Source organism: Ovis aries, chromosome 8 (genome assembly GCF_016772045.2).
Source record: "Ovis aries strain OAR_USU_Benz2616 breed Rambouillet chromosome 8, ARS-UI_Ramb_v3.0, whole genome shotgun sequence".
NCBI lineage: Eukaryota > Metazoa > Chordata > Mammalia > Artiodactyla > Bovidae > Ovis > Ovis aries.
The window spans coordinates 21,908,930-21,926,120 of record NC_056061.1 but is presented as its reverse complement, the minus strand read 5'-3'; the positions used below and the strand labels follow the sequence as shown (position 1 = coordinate 21,926,120).

Genomic DNA, 17,191 nt, shown 5'->3' with positions numbered 1-17,191 from the left:
CATGAGAAATGCCAACATTTACAGTGGGCATAGAAAAATAAACCTGCAAGAAAACCGAGAGGAATCAGCCTACAGAACAAGAGAAGACCCAGAAGAGAACATCCTAACAGTCAAAAGTTTGAGAAGAAAAAGTCACCACCAGTGTCAAATAAATCCAGCAAGATAAGAACTAAAAAGCATTTCTTAAATATAGCAATTAAGAAGTCATTGGAGACACTGGTGACAGCAAGAAAATCCTCACTGGAGATGGGATATAAAGGGTGAAGGGCTGAATGGGAATTGAGGACATGGAGCTAGCAAGAGGAGAAATCAGTTTCCAAAAACCTAATCAAAAAGGGAAAATAACAAAACGCTAGCACAGAAAAATGAAGTCAAGGAAGAGAGAGCAATTATCATGAAGTTCATGATAGTGAGGGATTGTCATTGATAAGGTACTAGAGCAATTTCTGGAATGCTGAGTATCTTATTCTTGATTTGCCTATTGGCCGCATAGTTGTTAATTTGCTCACTTTACAATTACATGATAAATATATATGTAGAAAGGGCATAAATCATACATGTTCCTTTCTACATGTCTGTCATCTTTTATAATTAAGAAAATGAAATTAAGTAGAGTCAAGGAAAGTTTTCAAATGAGAAAGACCTAAGCACTGTGTGTGTGTGTGTGTGTGTGTGTGTGTGTGTGTGTGTTTAATATAAGCAGTGTATTTAAATAGGATCTGAGTAATAAAGGTCACTTATGACAAACTTACAGCTAACGTCATACTCAATAGTGAAAAGCAGAAAGTTTTTCCTCTAAGGTCCAGAATAAGGTAAGTATGCCCACTCTCACCACTGCTGTTTAACACAGTATTGGAAGTCCAAGCCAGAGCAATCAACAAGAGAAAGAAAGAAACTGAAAGAGAAGCAGTGAAACTTTAACTATTGGCAGATGGCATGACACTGTAACAGAAAATCTTAAAGACCCCATCAAAAATATTCCTAGAGCTAATAAATACAGTAAAATTTTAGGATACAAAATTAATATACAGAAGTCTGTTACATTTCTATACATTAATAATGAACTATCAGAAAGAGAAAACAATAAACCAATCCTGTTTACGAGCAAATAGGAAGACTACAGCCTTGTGAGAAACCCTGACCCAGGAGACCTGGCTCATCTGCACCTGGATTCCTGATTGCAAAAGCTGCGAGGAAATAAATGTTTGCTGCTTTAAGCTACCAAGTTTTGGAGTAATTTGTCGTGCAGCAATAGATAAAAGGTTAATATTGGCAAAATAATATCAGTGCTACGTGTACAATTAAAAACGTGGACCATGGGGCTTCCCTAGTGATTCAGTGGTAAAGAATCCACCTGCCAATGCAGGAGACACGTACTTGATCCCTGATCCGGGAAGATTCCACACGCTGCAGAGCAACTAATCTTGTGCTCCACAACAACTGAGGCTGTGCTCTGGAGCCCTGGAAGTCACTGCTGAAACCTGCATTCCCTAGAGCCTTGCTCTGCAACAAGAGAAGCCGCCGCAATGAGAAGTCGTGATCAGCAAGTAGTGAGAAGCCACTGGCCACAACTAGAGAAAAGCCTGGGAGCAATGAAGACCCGGCACTGCCATAAATAAATAAATAAATAAATAAATAAATTTTTTTAATGGATTATGGAGCCAGATTTTCTGGGTTTGAATTCTTGCACAACCACCTTGAATAAGTTTCTATACTTAGCCTCTCCTTACCTCAGTTTCTTCAACTGCTAAGTGGGGATGACAATGATAAGAATCCATGAGGTTGTTAGAAGAATGAACTAAACTGATACTTGTGTATGACTTAGAAACATTCCTGGCACAGAGTAAGTGCTATATAGTTTTCTTTAAAGAAAAAAAATAAAAATATATGCTCCTCTCCTACCACCATACCATATGGTTGATTTCCAGTAAGTCACCTCATCTACTACTCAAAGCAACTACAGGAAGTAGTTTGCCCTGTCTGATAGGGATTCCTGGCACTCAGAGGAACAGATACTAATTGTTTTAACATTTTACTTATTTATTTATTGTTGGCTGCCCTGAGTCGTCCTTGCCGTGTGGGCTCTCTCTGGTTGCCATGAGCCGTGGCTACTCTCCAGCTGTGGCGCGCAGGCTTCTCACTGCAGTGGCTTCACTTGGGGAGCGCAGGCCCTTGGGTGCTTGGGCTCAGCAGTTGTGGCTCACAGGTTCCAGAGCACAGACTCCGTAGTCGTGGTGCAGGGCCTTAGTTGCACGTGGAATCCTCCCGACCAGGGATTGAACCCATGTCCCCTGCACTGGCAGGCGGATTCTTAACCACTGGACCAGCGGGGTTGTCTGGTAATAAGTTGCAGAGATTCAAATCCAGGGTATGTTGGAGACTGAAATTTCATGACTCATAAATTTATTCTCTACTGCCTCCCTAAAATCCGCCTTACACTCCAGAGCACCCAAAAGTCAGGGGCTATGAAGAGACTTCCATTCATACAAACAGTAAATAGCTATACAGTTTTGTTCAGTTATGGGTATCTCAGTGAAAACTTTTATGTCTACATCAATCCGATAGGTGGACTATCCATAAGAATGATGAACTACATGCTGGAGCTTGATTCGTAGGAAAAGAAAATATACTGACATATACTAGATGCTCTACAAGTATTTATTGGAAAGCAAACAAGCCCAACTAAACTTAAAAAGATGCGGGTATTTATCCTCTTTAAGTTTCAATAAGAAACACCAGGCATCAGTTACCCATAGTGCTAAAGTTTTTTGACAGGCTTCTCCCATTTTGGAGAAGTTTATTACAAAAAAAAAAAAATATTCATCCAAGCTTAGGGACTACAAAGATGGTTCTATAGAAAAATGTGTTATTTCAACTACCAAATACAATATCTAATCCTTCTACAGTGGATGTAAAAAGGTTTTCACTGACAAGCACAATAGTGAAGGAAACTGAGTGATACATTTCCTGCCCTGAAAGAGTGCAGTGGCCTAGGAAATGTGTACAACCTCAGAACACACTTCTAATACAACAGCCATATGTCAAAACTGATATAAAGGTTCACAGACCTGCGACAATTTACATCTGCAGCAAGGAAATATTTTCATTACGTTCCATTACTCACGAGCCTTTCAGCTTAATAATATTTATCATGATGGGCTGTTTAAGAGTGGCAGATTCATTTTAAGATGACTTTGTTGAAATGAAACCCTCTTGATTGGGAAGGAATTGCCTGTAATGAGCACACCTTCATTACTCCCCCTGGCTACCAGGAATCCGGGCAAATAAAGGCCTTTGTCAACTCGACCCTGATGGCTCAACCCAGAAGACAACAGAGTTCGTGCTCAACCCTGAGTGAAACACATCAACAGCCACAGAAATCCTCAATGTAAATGGAGTCTGCAACATAACATAAGTGTACCTGGCATTCACGCTGAATACCAAGTCTTAAAACAAGTGTAATCCCAAGTCCCAAATTAGGTTCACAATAGCTCCAACTTAATCCATTCATCATTTATTCATTCAGTTAGTCAACACACAATTAGTGCACACCTTCTGTGCCCCTGACATTGTTCAAGCACTAAAACTGAGTTGTATTTTAGAAGAGACTAAAAATAAGCTGTCTAAATAAATCACTCACTACAAAATGAGTAGGGGCTTCCCAGACGGCTCAGTGAGTAAAGAATCCACCTGCATTGCAGGAGACTTAGGAAATGCAGGTTTGGGTTGGGAAGATCCCTAGAAGAGGGCATGGCAACCCATTCCAGTATTCTTGCCTGAGGAATCCCATGGACAAAGGAACCTGGCAGTCTACAGTCCCAGACTTAGCACCCCAGCTACTATGTTAAGAAGAAATGTAAAGGGTCAAGAACCTAAAGAGGGACATCAATTAGAAGGCTACTGCAGAATCCAGGAGAGGGTTGATGATAATTTGCACTGGAGTAGCGGTGTTGAGAAGTGGTAAAATCCTGGATATATTTCAAAAACAAGCCAGTGGGATTTGCTGGTTGGTCTGATATAGGATGTGAGAGTAGAGAAGACTGAGACAGTAAGCCTGTGTGTTGGCATCATCAGAGAAGGAAAAACCTCAAGAGGGGCAGATTACTAAGGATAATATCAGAGATTGCATTTTGGACATGTTATTTTGAGATATCCAATAGACATACATAGTAGAAATGAGAGCTATTTATAAACTTTTGTTTTTTCTTGCTCTTAAGCACTTTAGAGGGTTGTGCTCCCCTATCCCTTTGACTTGATTTAACCAAATGAACAGGGCACAGAAGTTACCTCTGTCACTCCTGGTCAGAAACTTTAAGAGAAGAATGAGATTAATCATATTTCCTGCTCCTGACAAGGTGATCAACAGACCTGAGACACTAGCCAGTCTATTTTTCATATGTAGCACGAGCAAGAGTAAATACTTGTGTCAAGCCTCTAGGATTTGCAGGACTTCATTACTGCATTATACCCATATTATCCCACATCATCCAGACTGACACAGCATTCACATAGAGAAGTTACAAAGGCAGGTGGATATACGACTCTGAAGTAATGGAGGGATATGATTTGGGCAATTGGTAACACATAAATGTTATTAAACAATAAGAGTGTTGAGATTAGCAAGGAATCTAGTGATGTTGCAAAAGAGTTTTGGAAAATCCCAAGATATCCAGAGGTAGGGGAGATGAGGGAAATCACATAAACTGAGAAAAACCAGAAAGAAAGAAAGGAGAAGAGGCCACTGGATGAAGTGTCCCAGCAGCCAAATGAAGGTAGTGGTTCCAGAAGGAGAGAGTATCCATTGAATTGAACACTGCTATTAGTTTTGAGGACTGAGAATTGACGTTGCTATTTAACAGCATGAAGGCTTATCATTCGACAAAACATTTTTGTTGGAGATGACCTGAGATGGCTCCTACACTTTTGTCCTTGGGGATAAGGCAACAGGAGTCAGTGCTGAGGTTATTCTCCCCATGGTGGGTAACACAATACTGTTAAATATGATATATTTATGCAAGGGAGCTAGGTATATTTTTTGTTTTTAACAACAGTTAGCAGGTCTTATGCTCTTTGTTCTTATCTAGTTTTGCAATTTAATATCACCAGCTTCAGCAGTCACCCTGAAATAAGAAAACTCTCCTATCTTTCTGATATCTTTGTTCTGTTATTCTCACCTCCCTTTACCTCGTACATTGTATCAGTCCCACTCTGGCATGTCAAGAAAGTAGAGAAAATGCCTCTTCTTTAAGCATGAATTGTTCTCTCAGTGCTTGATCTCCATTTCTTTGAACATCTCATTTTAATGCTTATAATATTGTTGTTTATTAAATTATTCATTTGTAATAAACATCAAAATTCTACAGCGCCCTTAAGTCTTCTCAGACTACAGGAAGCAGATGTACAAATCAGGTAATGGTATATGTCTGCTTTTTAGCCTGAATATTCTAATGTTTTCTAGCAGTTAGAAGTATTTTAAATACCAACAAGCACAGTGTTGTCACAAACTGGCAAAGACAAAAATGAGGGTAACTTTCCCTCCCTTACCCCCAAAGTATTCTATGTCTCCTAATTCTGGGCCATGGAAAATACTGGCCCATGACTGACATTGTTCAGTTACTTACTGTAGGAAACAAAGCATCTAGCAAAACATCTATTCTTTGATTTTTCACATTACATTTAAGTACTCTGATATGTCTATGGTGAACAATTTGTTCTTCCGCTACATAAATATTTTTCCTCCCTTTGAGTACACAGCATACAGCCTATTAAAGAGTAGTTGAGCAATTCAATGTTAAGACATTCATTGTCACAGATATGCCATAGTAAATATCCTTTGGGTTATAGAAGGCTTGCTAAATTGACATTTATAGGATTCGCTAAACTAAATTCCTCTTTTTTTTTTTCCTTTTATTAAGTCTTCAGCTTACTTTGGAGATATTCTTGCAGACTTCCATGTCTCATCAACTCTGTAATAATATAAATTGGATCTTCTAAAGTGCAAACAGCATAAAGCTGGATAAGCTTTGGATGTCTTAGGTTCTTCATTATCTGTGCCTCCCTCAGGAAGTCATTTGGATCCATTGAACCTGAAACAAGAAGAGGGGGAAATCACTTTATGTTATTGAGGCATTCCTGTCCTCAGAGCAGCCTGGTGGGAATCACCGAGATTGCTTCCTGCCTCTCAGTAAAGTAAGAGCATTGGTGTCACAAATCTTCAGATTTATCAAGGAAGAGAATCAGTTCAACCAGGGCAACCTAATAACTGGTGTGTTGGTGCATCAGGGTTGTGCAGCTTATGTATTACGACCTGTAGGTAAAGAGAGTTTGCTTCAGGTCCATATGAAAAATGAAGGAAAAAGGAGAGACTGACAGTCTAATTGATAAAACAAGGCAGGCATCTTAGGAACACAAAGAGAAGACATTCTATTAACATGAACACTGGAAGACACTGAATGCTTAATTACTGCAGGAAGGTTTTCTGTCCAGGATCCAAAGACTAATCATTGCCCTGTCCTTGGTGCCCACTGTGGGAAGAGCTGGATAATCATCCTAGAAAGCAACGACATTCTACCCTGTTTGCGTCTTTAATTCTGTAGGGACATATAGCGTAGGCCAAGCAGAAAACATTCATGGGCCCCTCCCCCAAATTAATGTTTTTTTTTCACCACTTGAAACTGGCATTCCACATTTTCTCATGTATTAATATCTCCACAGTTGGAATTTTAATAGCTTGATAAGAGAGACATTGGAGCCTATTTTGAAGACTCATCTAAGTTAAATTGCATTTATATTGGCTCAACTCTGACTCACCATGAAAAGTGCCAAGTAGTTACAATCACATAGAATTTAAGAGAAAGAAGGCTACTTGAAGTTTACTTTTCATTAGTCATTTAAAAATCTTTTATTTCTTATACAATATGATGTTTCAGGGTCGCTGATGTAATTGAAGGAATACTGTCATTTCACCTCGCAGTATTCCCTGTAGATAGTGAAACATTTTCACTGATGCTCAGCGAGTCCATTTTGTTCCTTCTTCTCTCATTTTGAAGATTTCACAGCTAATATTTGAACCTCAAGCATGGACAAGCTTTGACACTCCAAGCTAGCACTCTGACTTGTTCATTAATATTTGGTTAGAAAGAGTTACTTGTGACCTGCAGGCTATTTCACAGAGGCAATCTATCCTTTGGTATGCCATTTAAGACTCTAGAAGTTCACTACCCAGGCTCAATCAAGCCCTACCTCACTTGGTGATCTTGAACAAATGACCAAACATCTCTGAATGTCAGTTTCTTCATCTCTAAAACATGGCTAATAATTCTACCGACATCATAGAATCAATGTCAGGGTAATAGTATTGTCTGACACATATGTGTTCAATGAGTGTTGACCATATTTGTACTATTATTAGCAATCATATTCTTAGGAAAACCAAACAGATCAACTATAAATATCTCTTCACTGACTAAGGACTTACAGAGGAAGAATATGGGGAATTAGCCTATTTTCTTCTCCATCAATTTTTACTGAGCTCCCTCATTTCAGTTTCTACCACTGGTTTGCTCTACATAATCAAATAGGATTAAAGTCTTGAATAAAGACTTAATTTAAGACTGTGGCAAAATGGAGCTAAGAATAAAAGAGGCACCCACGCCATAGTAAGGGACCATTTAGGGTTGTTATAATTAGTTTGGCCTATGGTCAATTACATATATAGTGGGATCATGCCCCCACCCCCAAATAATCTGATTCATGAAGTTTCCAGTGAGAGCATCAATTATGATCTTCATTCAGACAATTTATCTACAGTACGTTTTTATGTTGACGCTTTGGGTGGTCATCAGATTCACGGAATACAGGCCACTTATGTATGTGTAGGTTTTAGTTGCTCAGTTGTGTCCAATTCTTTGTGAGCCCATGGACTACAGCCTGCCAGGCTTCTCCATCCATGGAATTATCCAGGCAAGAATACTGGGGCGGGTTGCCATTCCCTTCTCCAGGAGATCTTTCCAACCCAGTGATCAAAACCAGGTTTCCTGCATGGCAGGCAGATTCATTACTGTCTGAGCCACCAAGGAAGCTTAAATCATTGCCAAATCAGACCAGCCGCTAGAGCTGGAACCACAGTACATCAGGAGCTTCTGCAGGGGAAGCTTGACCAGCTGCACAGCAAGAGAGACCCAATCTCAACTCAGCTAGTAATGCAACATTAAATATTAATTTTTGCCTGTCAAAGCTACTGTGGGAGTTGATTTCAGGCTCGTCTTTATTGCATGGTAGTCTGCTAAGCAATAAATAGCTGAGAAGATTGATTAATGGCCCCAGTGAAGTGAGGACATTTAAGCAATCACCAAAGCTGTTTGCCGCTATTACACTGTAAATCAATAATAATTATTTCTGTTGGAGAGAAAACTATCGTGGAGCTTTTTTTTAATATAAGAAATCTAATTTTTTTGTTCTCTTTTGACCTGTGAAAGGCCTTCCTTAGAGAGCGATGTTAGAATGGATAGCTAGCTGTTTCTTTTTTGGAAAAAAAGATGATAAGAATGGACAGTAAAGGTTAGTCTCAGTTTTCAACAGGATTAGGATTCAAAACCATACATCTGTAGTAATTGTGAAAATCTCAGGTACTGGGATCGAGTACTGTGGTCACCTAGCAAAACGCTTGCTTGGTGTCCAAACCAGCTGTCCCATGACCTCTTGAATATTTATAATGGCAAATAGGTTATGAAAATCAATGTACGCCATTCTGGTTCTCATACCTGGTTTTAATGTTTTTACTGCTACCGGAGTAGTATTGTTCCACAGGCCTTCCCACACTTCACCAAACTGACCAGATCCTAATCGCTTCAAAAGTTGTATGGAGCTGCGGTCAATCTCCCACTGGTCCACAGTTTTATATGACAAATCAAAGGGAGCTGGAACTTGTATCTGTTTCATAGAATAATTAGAATACGGGTAAGAAAAAAGTTATATTTAACATTTTTTGGTTGAAAATAACCTAGGTACTTTTAGAGACATCACTTGTAAAAACAAAATATTGTAAATTTTATCCCAGTTACTTGATTTTTTCTTAATAAATGTATTTTTATTTATTTTTTAAATATAAATTTATTTATTTTAATTGGAGGTTAATTACTTTACAATATTGTATTGGTTTTGCCATATATCAACATGAGTCCACCACAGGTATACACGTGTTCCCCATCCTGAACCCCCCTCCCCCCTTCCTCCTCCCTCTTCGTACCATCCCTCTGGGTCATCCCAGTGCACCAGCCCCAAGCATCCTGTATCCTGCATCAAACCTGGACTGGCGATTTGTTTCATATATGATATTATACATGTTTCAATGCCATTCTCCCAAATCATCCCACCCTCTCCCTCTTCCACAGAGTCCAAAAGACTGTTCTATACATCTGTGTCTCTTTTGCTATCTCGCATACAGGGTTATCGTTACCATCTTTCTAAATTCCATACATATGCGTTAGTATACTATATTGGTGTTTTTCTTTCTGGCTTACTTCACTCTGTATAATAGGCTCCAGTTTCATCCACCTCATTAGGACGGATTCACATGTATTCTTTTTAATGGCTGAGTAATACTCCATTGTGTATATGTACCACTGCTTTCTTATCCATTCATCTGCTGATGGACATCTAGGTTGCTTCCATGTCCTGGCTATTATAAGCAGTGTTGCAATGAGCATTGGGGTACACGTGTCTCTTTCAATTCTGGTTTCCTTGGTGTGTATGCCCAGCAGTGGGATTGCTGGGTCATAAGGCAGTTCTGTTTCCAGTTTTTAAAGGAATCTCTACACTGTTCTCCATAGTGGCTGTACTAGTTTGCATTCCCACCAACAGTGTAAGAGGGTTCCCTTTTCTCCACACCCTCTCCAGCATTTATTGCTTGTAGACTTTTGGATCGCAGCCATTCTGACTGGCATGAAATGGTACCTCACTGTGGTTTTGATTTGCATTTCTCTGATAATGAGTGATGTTGAGCATCTTTTCATGTGTTTGCTAGCCATCTGTATGTCTTCTTTGGAGAAATGTCTATTTAGTTCTTTGGCCCATTTTTTGATTGGGTCGTTTATTTTCTGGAATTGAGCTGCAGGAGTTGCTTGTATATTTTTGAGATTAGTTGTTTGTCAGTTGCTTCATTTGCTATTATTTTCTCCCATTCAGAAGGCTGTCTTTTCACCTTGCTTATAGTTTCGTTTGTTGTGCAGAAGCTTTTAATTTAATTAGGTCCCATTTATTTTTGCTTTTATTTCCAATATTCTGGGAGGTGGGTCATAGAGGATCCTGCTGTGATTTATGTTGGAGAGTGTTTTGCCTATGTTCTCCTCTAGGAGTTTTATAGTTTCTGGTCTTACATTTAGATCTTTAATCCATTTTGAGTTTATTTTTGTGTATGGTGTTAGAAAGTGATCTAGTTTCATTCTTTTACAAGTGGTTGACCCGATTACTTTAAAATGAAAAGCAGTAGTGGTAGAACCTGTGCTATTACCTCATCCAGCTGCTCTCCTCCCAAATCCTGCTACATCAGGCACCTTGCTGTCCATTGGTCCCATCCCAAACCCCAATGTCCCCCTCCCACTTATCTGGTGTGCATTCTCTCTGTATCCTACCTAAATCAAGGGTCAAGGCCAAATGAAGTTCCATCTCATCCACAGTTATTGCCCCAACTCTCTGACCCATGGCATCTACCATATGTATCATCAAATTTCTCATAATTAATTTCATCTTCTTTCAATTTCATTTACTTATTTGTTCACTCATTTACTTAATAAATACATGTTTTTCAAGCACCAACTAGGCTTCATTGTGAAAACAAAACAGACAAGGCTTCTGCCCTCATACTTCACAATCTAGCTTGTCATCTGTCATTAGACATTTATCTTATTTCCTACACTAAGTCATCGGCATCTTGAGTGCACAGAAGGTCATCTATGTTTTGTAAATCTTTTCCCTATCTGAATTCAACACTATGAGTTAAACTAAGTATTTTTAAGTCATGTCTTGGTATCAGGTGAGCTGTTTCTTATCATAAGGTCAGCTATTCTTGTGAGGTCATTTCTGTACCATCTAAGATGTATATGCATGTATGCTCAGCTGTTCAGTCATGTCTGACTCTTCACGATACCATGGATTGCAGCCCACCAAGATTCTCTGTCCATGGGATTTTCTAGGCAAGAATACTGGAGTGGATTACATTTTCCTCCTCCAGGGGATCTTCCCAACCTAGGGATCAAACCCACGTCTCCTGCACTGGCAGGTGGATTCTTTACCACTGAACCACTTGTGATACCCCAAGATGTATATACTTATACCAAAATTGCATATTCAGTTGGCAGGATTTAACTCAACAAATTCCCTACATAATGATCAGAATTCTTCTGCTTCTACTTGTCTATAGAATTCTAATCAGGCACCATCAGGAAGCTTTCAGCAGTCATCCAGTTATTAACCACAGGACTGGCTATACCATTGACCTAAACTCTGATGAGGAGCTGCGGGTTTGCACAGTTAAGGTGACTGACCACTAACTTTAAACACATTTAGGTAAAACATGCAAACGATAGAATTTAATGACAGATGTAGATTAAAATTCTATAAATGTTATCTCATTCCACCAAACACCAGGCCAAATAAACTGTTAAACAGTTAAATGATACCAATTATATGCAGACAACTGGATAATGAACCTGGTCATTTCATGTTAATATTACTGAATACAGGTCATCTAAGTAAGAATTATATTCCAGCACTTTTTTCTCCTCCAGCCATATCATTAAATGCTCCAGTATCAGGATATTAAATTAGTGTCTTAGTGCAAAGAATAAATATTTTCTGTGTTCAGTGATTGCTTAAGGTCAGGACTTGGCAAACTTCTTCTGAAAAGGATGAGGTCGTAAATATTTTAGATTTAGTGAGCCATATAGCCTCTGTTTCAACTACCAAACTCTGCTATTTTAGCAAAAAGACAAAGACGATTATAAATGAATGAGTGTGTCTACGTTCCAATAAAATTTATTTATAAAAATACTGGGGCTTCCCTGGTAGCTCAGTCAGTAAAGAATCTGCCTGAAGAGAAGGAGATCAGGGTTCAATCACTGGGTCGGGAAGAGCCCCTGGAGGAGAAAATGGCAACCCACTCCAGTATCCTTGCCTGGAAAAATCCCATGGACAAAGAAGCCTGGTGGGCGCAGTACATGGGGTCACAAAGAGATAGGCACAACTGAGCAACTAACACTTTACACTTTCATAAAAATATTAATAAGTGTGGGGTAGTATTGGCTCATAGGCCATCGTTTGCCTATCCATGCCTTAGGTATTCAATGACCTTTTTTTTTTTCTGAGCTAGCATATATGACAAAAAACTCCAATATCTGAAGCAAAAAAGTAACTTTAAAAGTAAGGAACACAGCTTGAAAGCATTTCACCTTTACGCATGGTTTTCCCAGCTTGACACACAGGCCATCACTTGTCTTGGTGTAGTGACTCACGAACTCATTCAATGTTGAAAAGGTTCTTCTCCGGGTGAGGAAAAAGCCCCCTTCATCCAGTCTTCTGATTCTGTAGTGTTTCACAACCCCTTCTTCTAAAACTGGAACCCAGAATAAGTCCTTTTAATAAACTTGCCAAAGCAAAAGAGATTTTATCTTTTTTATGATGATAGTTCCATGCACGGAATAAAATTTTAACAAATTCTATTTATTTCTCAACTTTTCTTTCAGAAAAGCCTTCAGGAGGCTTACAAAAGCATATAGCAGAATAAAAAGGAAAAAAGAATGGGAAAATCATATTTTAAAGGAAATATAAAAATAAAAGAGTACAGTTAGCAGTAAAAATACTATGCTTTGAGGCTTAGTATACTTGTTTAAAACAAGCTATAAAAGTGACTGTATTATTCTAGCAATGTAAAGAAGAAAATGGTTTCAGAAATCACAGTGTCCATAAGATAAAATCACAAAAGATATTTAGAAACAGTTCTTTCTGGTACAGAGACAAAGGACAATTTTCTCCCATTAAATTATATTACATGGACACTGAAATAAAAGTGCTCTCAGGAAACAAAATCTATGTATAGATATATAGATATAGACATAGCAAGGGAAGGAAGGAGAGACAGAGAAAAACATTATTTAGCCTTTAAAATTAAAAAAAAAAAAAGGAAATCCTGTCATTTGCAACAATGAATGAAACTGGAGGCCACTGTGCTAAGTAAAATAAGAGAGAGGAAGACAAACACTGCATAGGATCATTTATATGTGGAATTTTTAAAAAATGAACTTACAGAAATAGACAAACGGCTGCCTGGGGGTGGGATGGGAGGAATAGGAATAGAGAGGAACTGATAAAAGGGAATAAAATTTCAGCTATAAGATGAATAAGGTCTAAACATCTGGTATATAACATGGTAGGGAATAACACTATATTACATAGGTGAAATTTGCTGAGAGTAATTGTCACATGTTCTCACCAAAAAGAGAGAGAAATATGAGGTGACAGATATTTTAATTAACTCGATGTAGGGAGAGGGAATCCTTTCATGATGTATATGTATTTCAAATCATCATGTTGTACACTTAAATATCTTTTTGTCAATTAAACCTCAATAAAACTGAAAAAATCATATAATCTGCATACATGAAAATATTTTACTTTCAGTTCTTTATATTAAATGCAGAGGGCAGGCAAACATTTAGCTCTTCCAAAAATAACATAAGGTTCTTAAATCATAATTTTTTAAGTGTCTAGAACACATTCTTGTACTCTGATCTGTCAAGTTACCATTCCCTTTGACTATAACTCTTGAGGCAATGTTAATTGCCTTAAATAATCATCACCAGATAGAGGGGTTTTATTAGGATATAAAACTACGCTTATACAGATTTCTGTATATGGATTAAAAAGCTAAAAAAAAAAGAGAGATGTAAACAATATTAGCCTCAATGTATTTCTCCACAAAGCAATAATAAATATTAGAAGTAGGTAGCTACGTTATAAATTATACCTGCAATTTATATAAATATTGGCCTGAAAATTCCAGTTGCCATTTATCAAAAAGAAAAGTACATAAATTATAACTGAAGTGTCTAGCAAAGCAATATGTCTCTAACTGGAAGTGATAGGAAGCGTCACCATTTTTTCCAATTAAAAAATTATTTTTTAATCAAGATGGACCATATCTGGCTCCAAACTAAAATGGACTACATGGAAATTAAACTTAAGAATTATCTTTTAATGCATCACAAAAGGCCTAGTGACTTCTAAGCCAGAGACTAAAGTCAACAGATGACTGAAGGGTCAAAATATTCGTGATTTTCTCAACAAGGGATGCAAATCCCAATGATTGATATGGCTTTGGCAATTGCTACTGATTATAGAGAAAACCTAAGTAAATGTTTACCAACTATTTATAGTTTAAAATTTAAACTCTCAACTGTAAAAACCAATATTTTCTAACTAGTATGCAACCAAAACACGGCAATGTCACTGAACCTCCATTTCTTCAACATTAAAATAAAAGAGCAGGCTTTAAAAAATTTCAAAATTTCCAAACGTTTCTACCTTAATGTTCCAACATTCCTAATAACTGTTGCTTTCTCTTTCTGAATTCTCATTTCTTTTTGTAGTCCTTTCAGAAAACTACAAATTGTGAAAACTATACGTTACCAAAAGAAAAAGTCATTCTCACCTTAAATACCCCTTGAATGATTTTCCCATGAATTGTCTAAAAGCCAGATCTTCTTCGGGTCTCAATTTAAATCCTCAGAACCAGTCTCCTCCCATCACCCTCTTGCATGTACCCTTCCAGCTCCTTTCTCTCACATCACCCAGGTTAATTGTGATGGTGGATTTATCTCAGTAGAGCTGGCTCTGTGAATTACAGGGTCTCTGTGTCATGAACTAATACCTACTTAGAGCCTGACACAGAGTAACAACTAATACAAATATTTGCTGGTTGAATGAACGATGTCACTAACTTTTAGATTTGAAATAAAATGTAAGCTTCTGAAATGTCTGCTGCAAAATTAAATAGATAGCATTACTGATTCAACAGACATGAATTTGAGCAAACTCCCGGAGATAGTGAAGGACAGGGAAGCCTGGCATGCTGCAGTCTGTGGGGTGGCAAAGGGTCGGACACGCCTTAGTAACTAAACAACAACAGCAACAATTTTACACATGTCAATACTTTGAAGTCAAGACTTCCCCAGAATTTTATTTTTAAATAGAGGAAAACAAACCTAACCCCAGTGTATAAATACCATTAAAAGACAATCATTCATGTTTATATCTAATTTTTTAAGTTTTGCAATAACACAGGATATGTACTTCATCTCTGATCAACATCACAGATTATTTATTCGTAGTTCATTCAAGCTTTCAGTCTAGGCAAGACTAAAAGATATATATATATATATGCATATATATATATATATACACACACACACATGCATATATATATACATACACATACGCATATATATTTTTTTAAAATTAGATCACAGAAGCCACCTAAGGTAAATTCAATACACTGGGTTAGGATGAAAGCACTTTTAATGTTACAGTCCTGAGTAATCAAATCCAAAATTCATGTTGTTTTCTTAAAGTGGTTTTAATTTGTTAGTAATGGGTCCACACATTTATAAATTGTCCATTCCTAATAAAGATTGAATTCAGAAGATCTCAGAACCAAGGAAAAATGAATTTTCTATTCCTGTTCTAGTTCACCGTGATCTTTTTTATTGAACCAAACCTATTCTACATTCTATAGGCTATAAGTGAATGATAATGCTTATGCCATACTTATTGTGAATTACTATGAGTTCAGACTAGTTAAAGTATTTTAGTAGTTTAACTGCAAAACATACAAGGCTAGCTATATACAATGGAGTCATCCATCAACAAACCCAGGAGAAGCACAATTGAATGAACTGAGCTACTAGAAGGCCAGACATCCCAAGCTTGCATCTTGACTTGCATGTATGCTGTTTGACCCAGGGGAAAATGTTTCACCTGTCAACTGATTAATCTACCAGAACATGTCCAAGAATTAGGATATATTGCACGATGCAGGTAAGCATGTATGCAGAGTACAATAAAGGCTCATTGAACAGTGAAAGAATTCAGCTATTTCTGCCCACGCCCTTCTGTAAAGATCATAACACTGGTCACCTGATTATATTTTTTTTTGGCCACCTTCACAACCAAGGTAACTGATTGTGCAGAAATTCATGTGATATAGATGCAGTCTTATGATTTCAGTCCCATATGCCAGGCCCAAATGCATTTACAAGGAGTTAGTGGTAGTTATGGAAGCCCGGTTTTCTCCTAATGGTGAGATCTTATTTTAGTCTCACATGTTAGAAAAGGTGTTTGTTTACCACTGCACAAAGGAGTGATATTTCATCAAAAAACACTTTCAAAGAGGTTTCCTCAATTTACCATGACTAACATATTCAGAACATATTAAATAATTCTGATATTCCAAAATTAAGTTTTTAAAAGACAGAGCCTCCAGAAATTAACTTTAGAATGCAGTATAAACATTAAGTTAGAGGCTGTGTCTGCAAGACATGAAGACAACTTATTAGGCTTAGTGAAAAATATCAGTATAATGAGCAGTTTGGCATTTTGCAGATAAACAAATGGTTGAGTGAGCAGATTTTCATTTTTCAGCTGGTCTTCTGGCATCATCTGAGCATAGCCTTATTCCTACTGACTGATAATAATCTGCTCTCATACTGAGTAAAACAATGTGACTTAGATGATTGAGCAAATGATTGAAAATCAAGAACTCACTCCTCTAATCTTATTCTGCCAGTGATTTGTTCTTTGACCCTCGGCAAAGAATTTCATTTCAGTTTCCTTATCTAGAAAATGAAAATAATGATCTTATCTATACCCACAGGGGTAGTTTGAGTGTCATTATTCACAAAGGATGATAGATATTTCTAAACGTCCAATGTGTGAGTACTATATTAGAATATCAGTATTATCAAATAGCATTGTCAACGAAAGAGAGCCACTTCCAAAGTAAAATTTTCCACTCTTTGCACAATAATGACTACAGACCATAGTGGCTACCAAACATATTAAGTAAAGAAACGGCTATAAATTCATGCGAGAGAACTTCTACACATGTAAACCCCTGTTCATGTGGTTTCTCTTTAGTAGG

The 17,191-nt window shown here is 37.6% G+C and overlaps 1 protein-coding gene across 2 annotated transcripts in view; it reads right to left on the bottom strand.

Moving 5' to 3' along the window:
- FRK (fyn related Src family tyrosine kinase) overlaps positions 1-17,191 on the bottom strand; it is a 103,490-nt gene that overhangs the window by 9,606 nt on the left and 76,693 nt on the right. For both annotated transcript variants that reach the window (XR_006060592.2, XM_004011186.6), the window contains exons 3-5: positions 12,447-12,610; positions 8,763-8,931; positions 5,928-6,086 (exon numbers count right to left, since the gene is read on the bottom strand). Coding sequence is in view for 1 of the 2 variants with exons in the window: in XM_004011186.6 (XP_004011235.3) it covers positions 5,928-6,086; positions 8,763-8,931; positions 12,447-12,610 (492 nt within the window). In the remaining variant the exon portion in view is untranslated. The remainder of the gene's footprint in view (positions 1-5,927; positions 6,087-8,762; positions 8,932-12,446; positions 12,611-17,191) is intronic.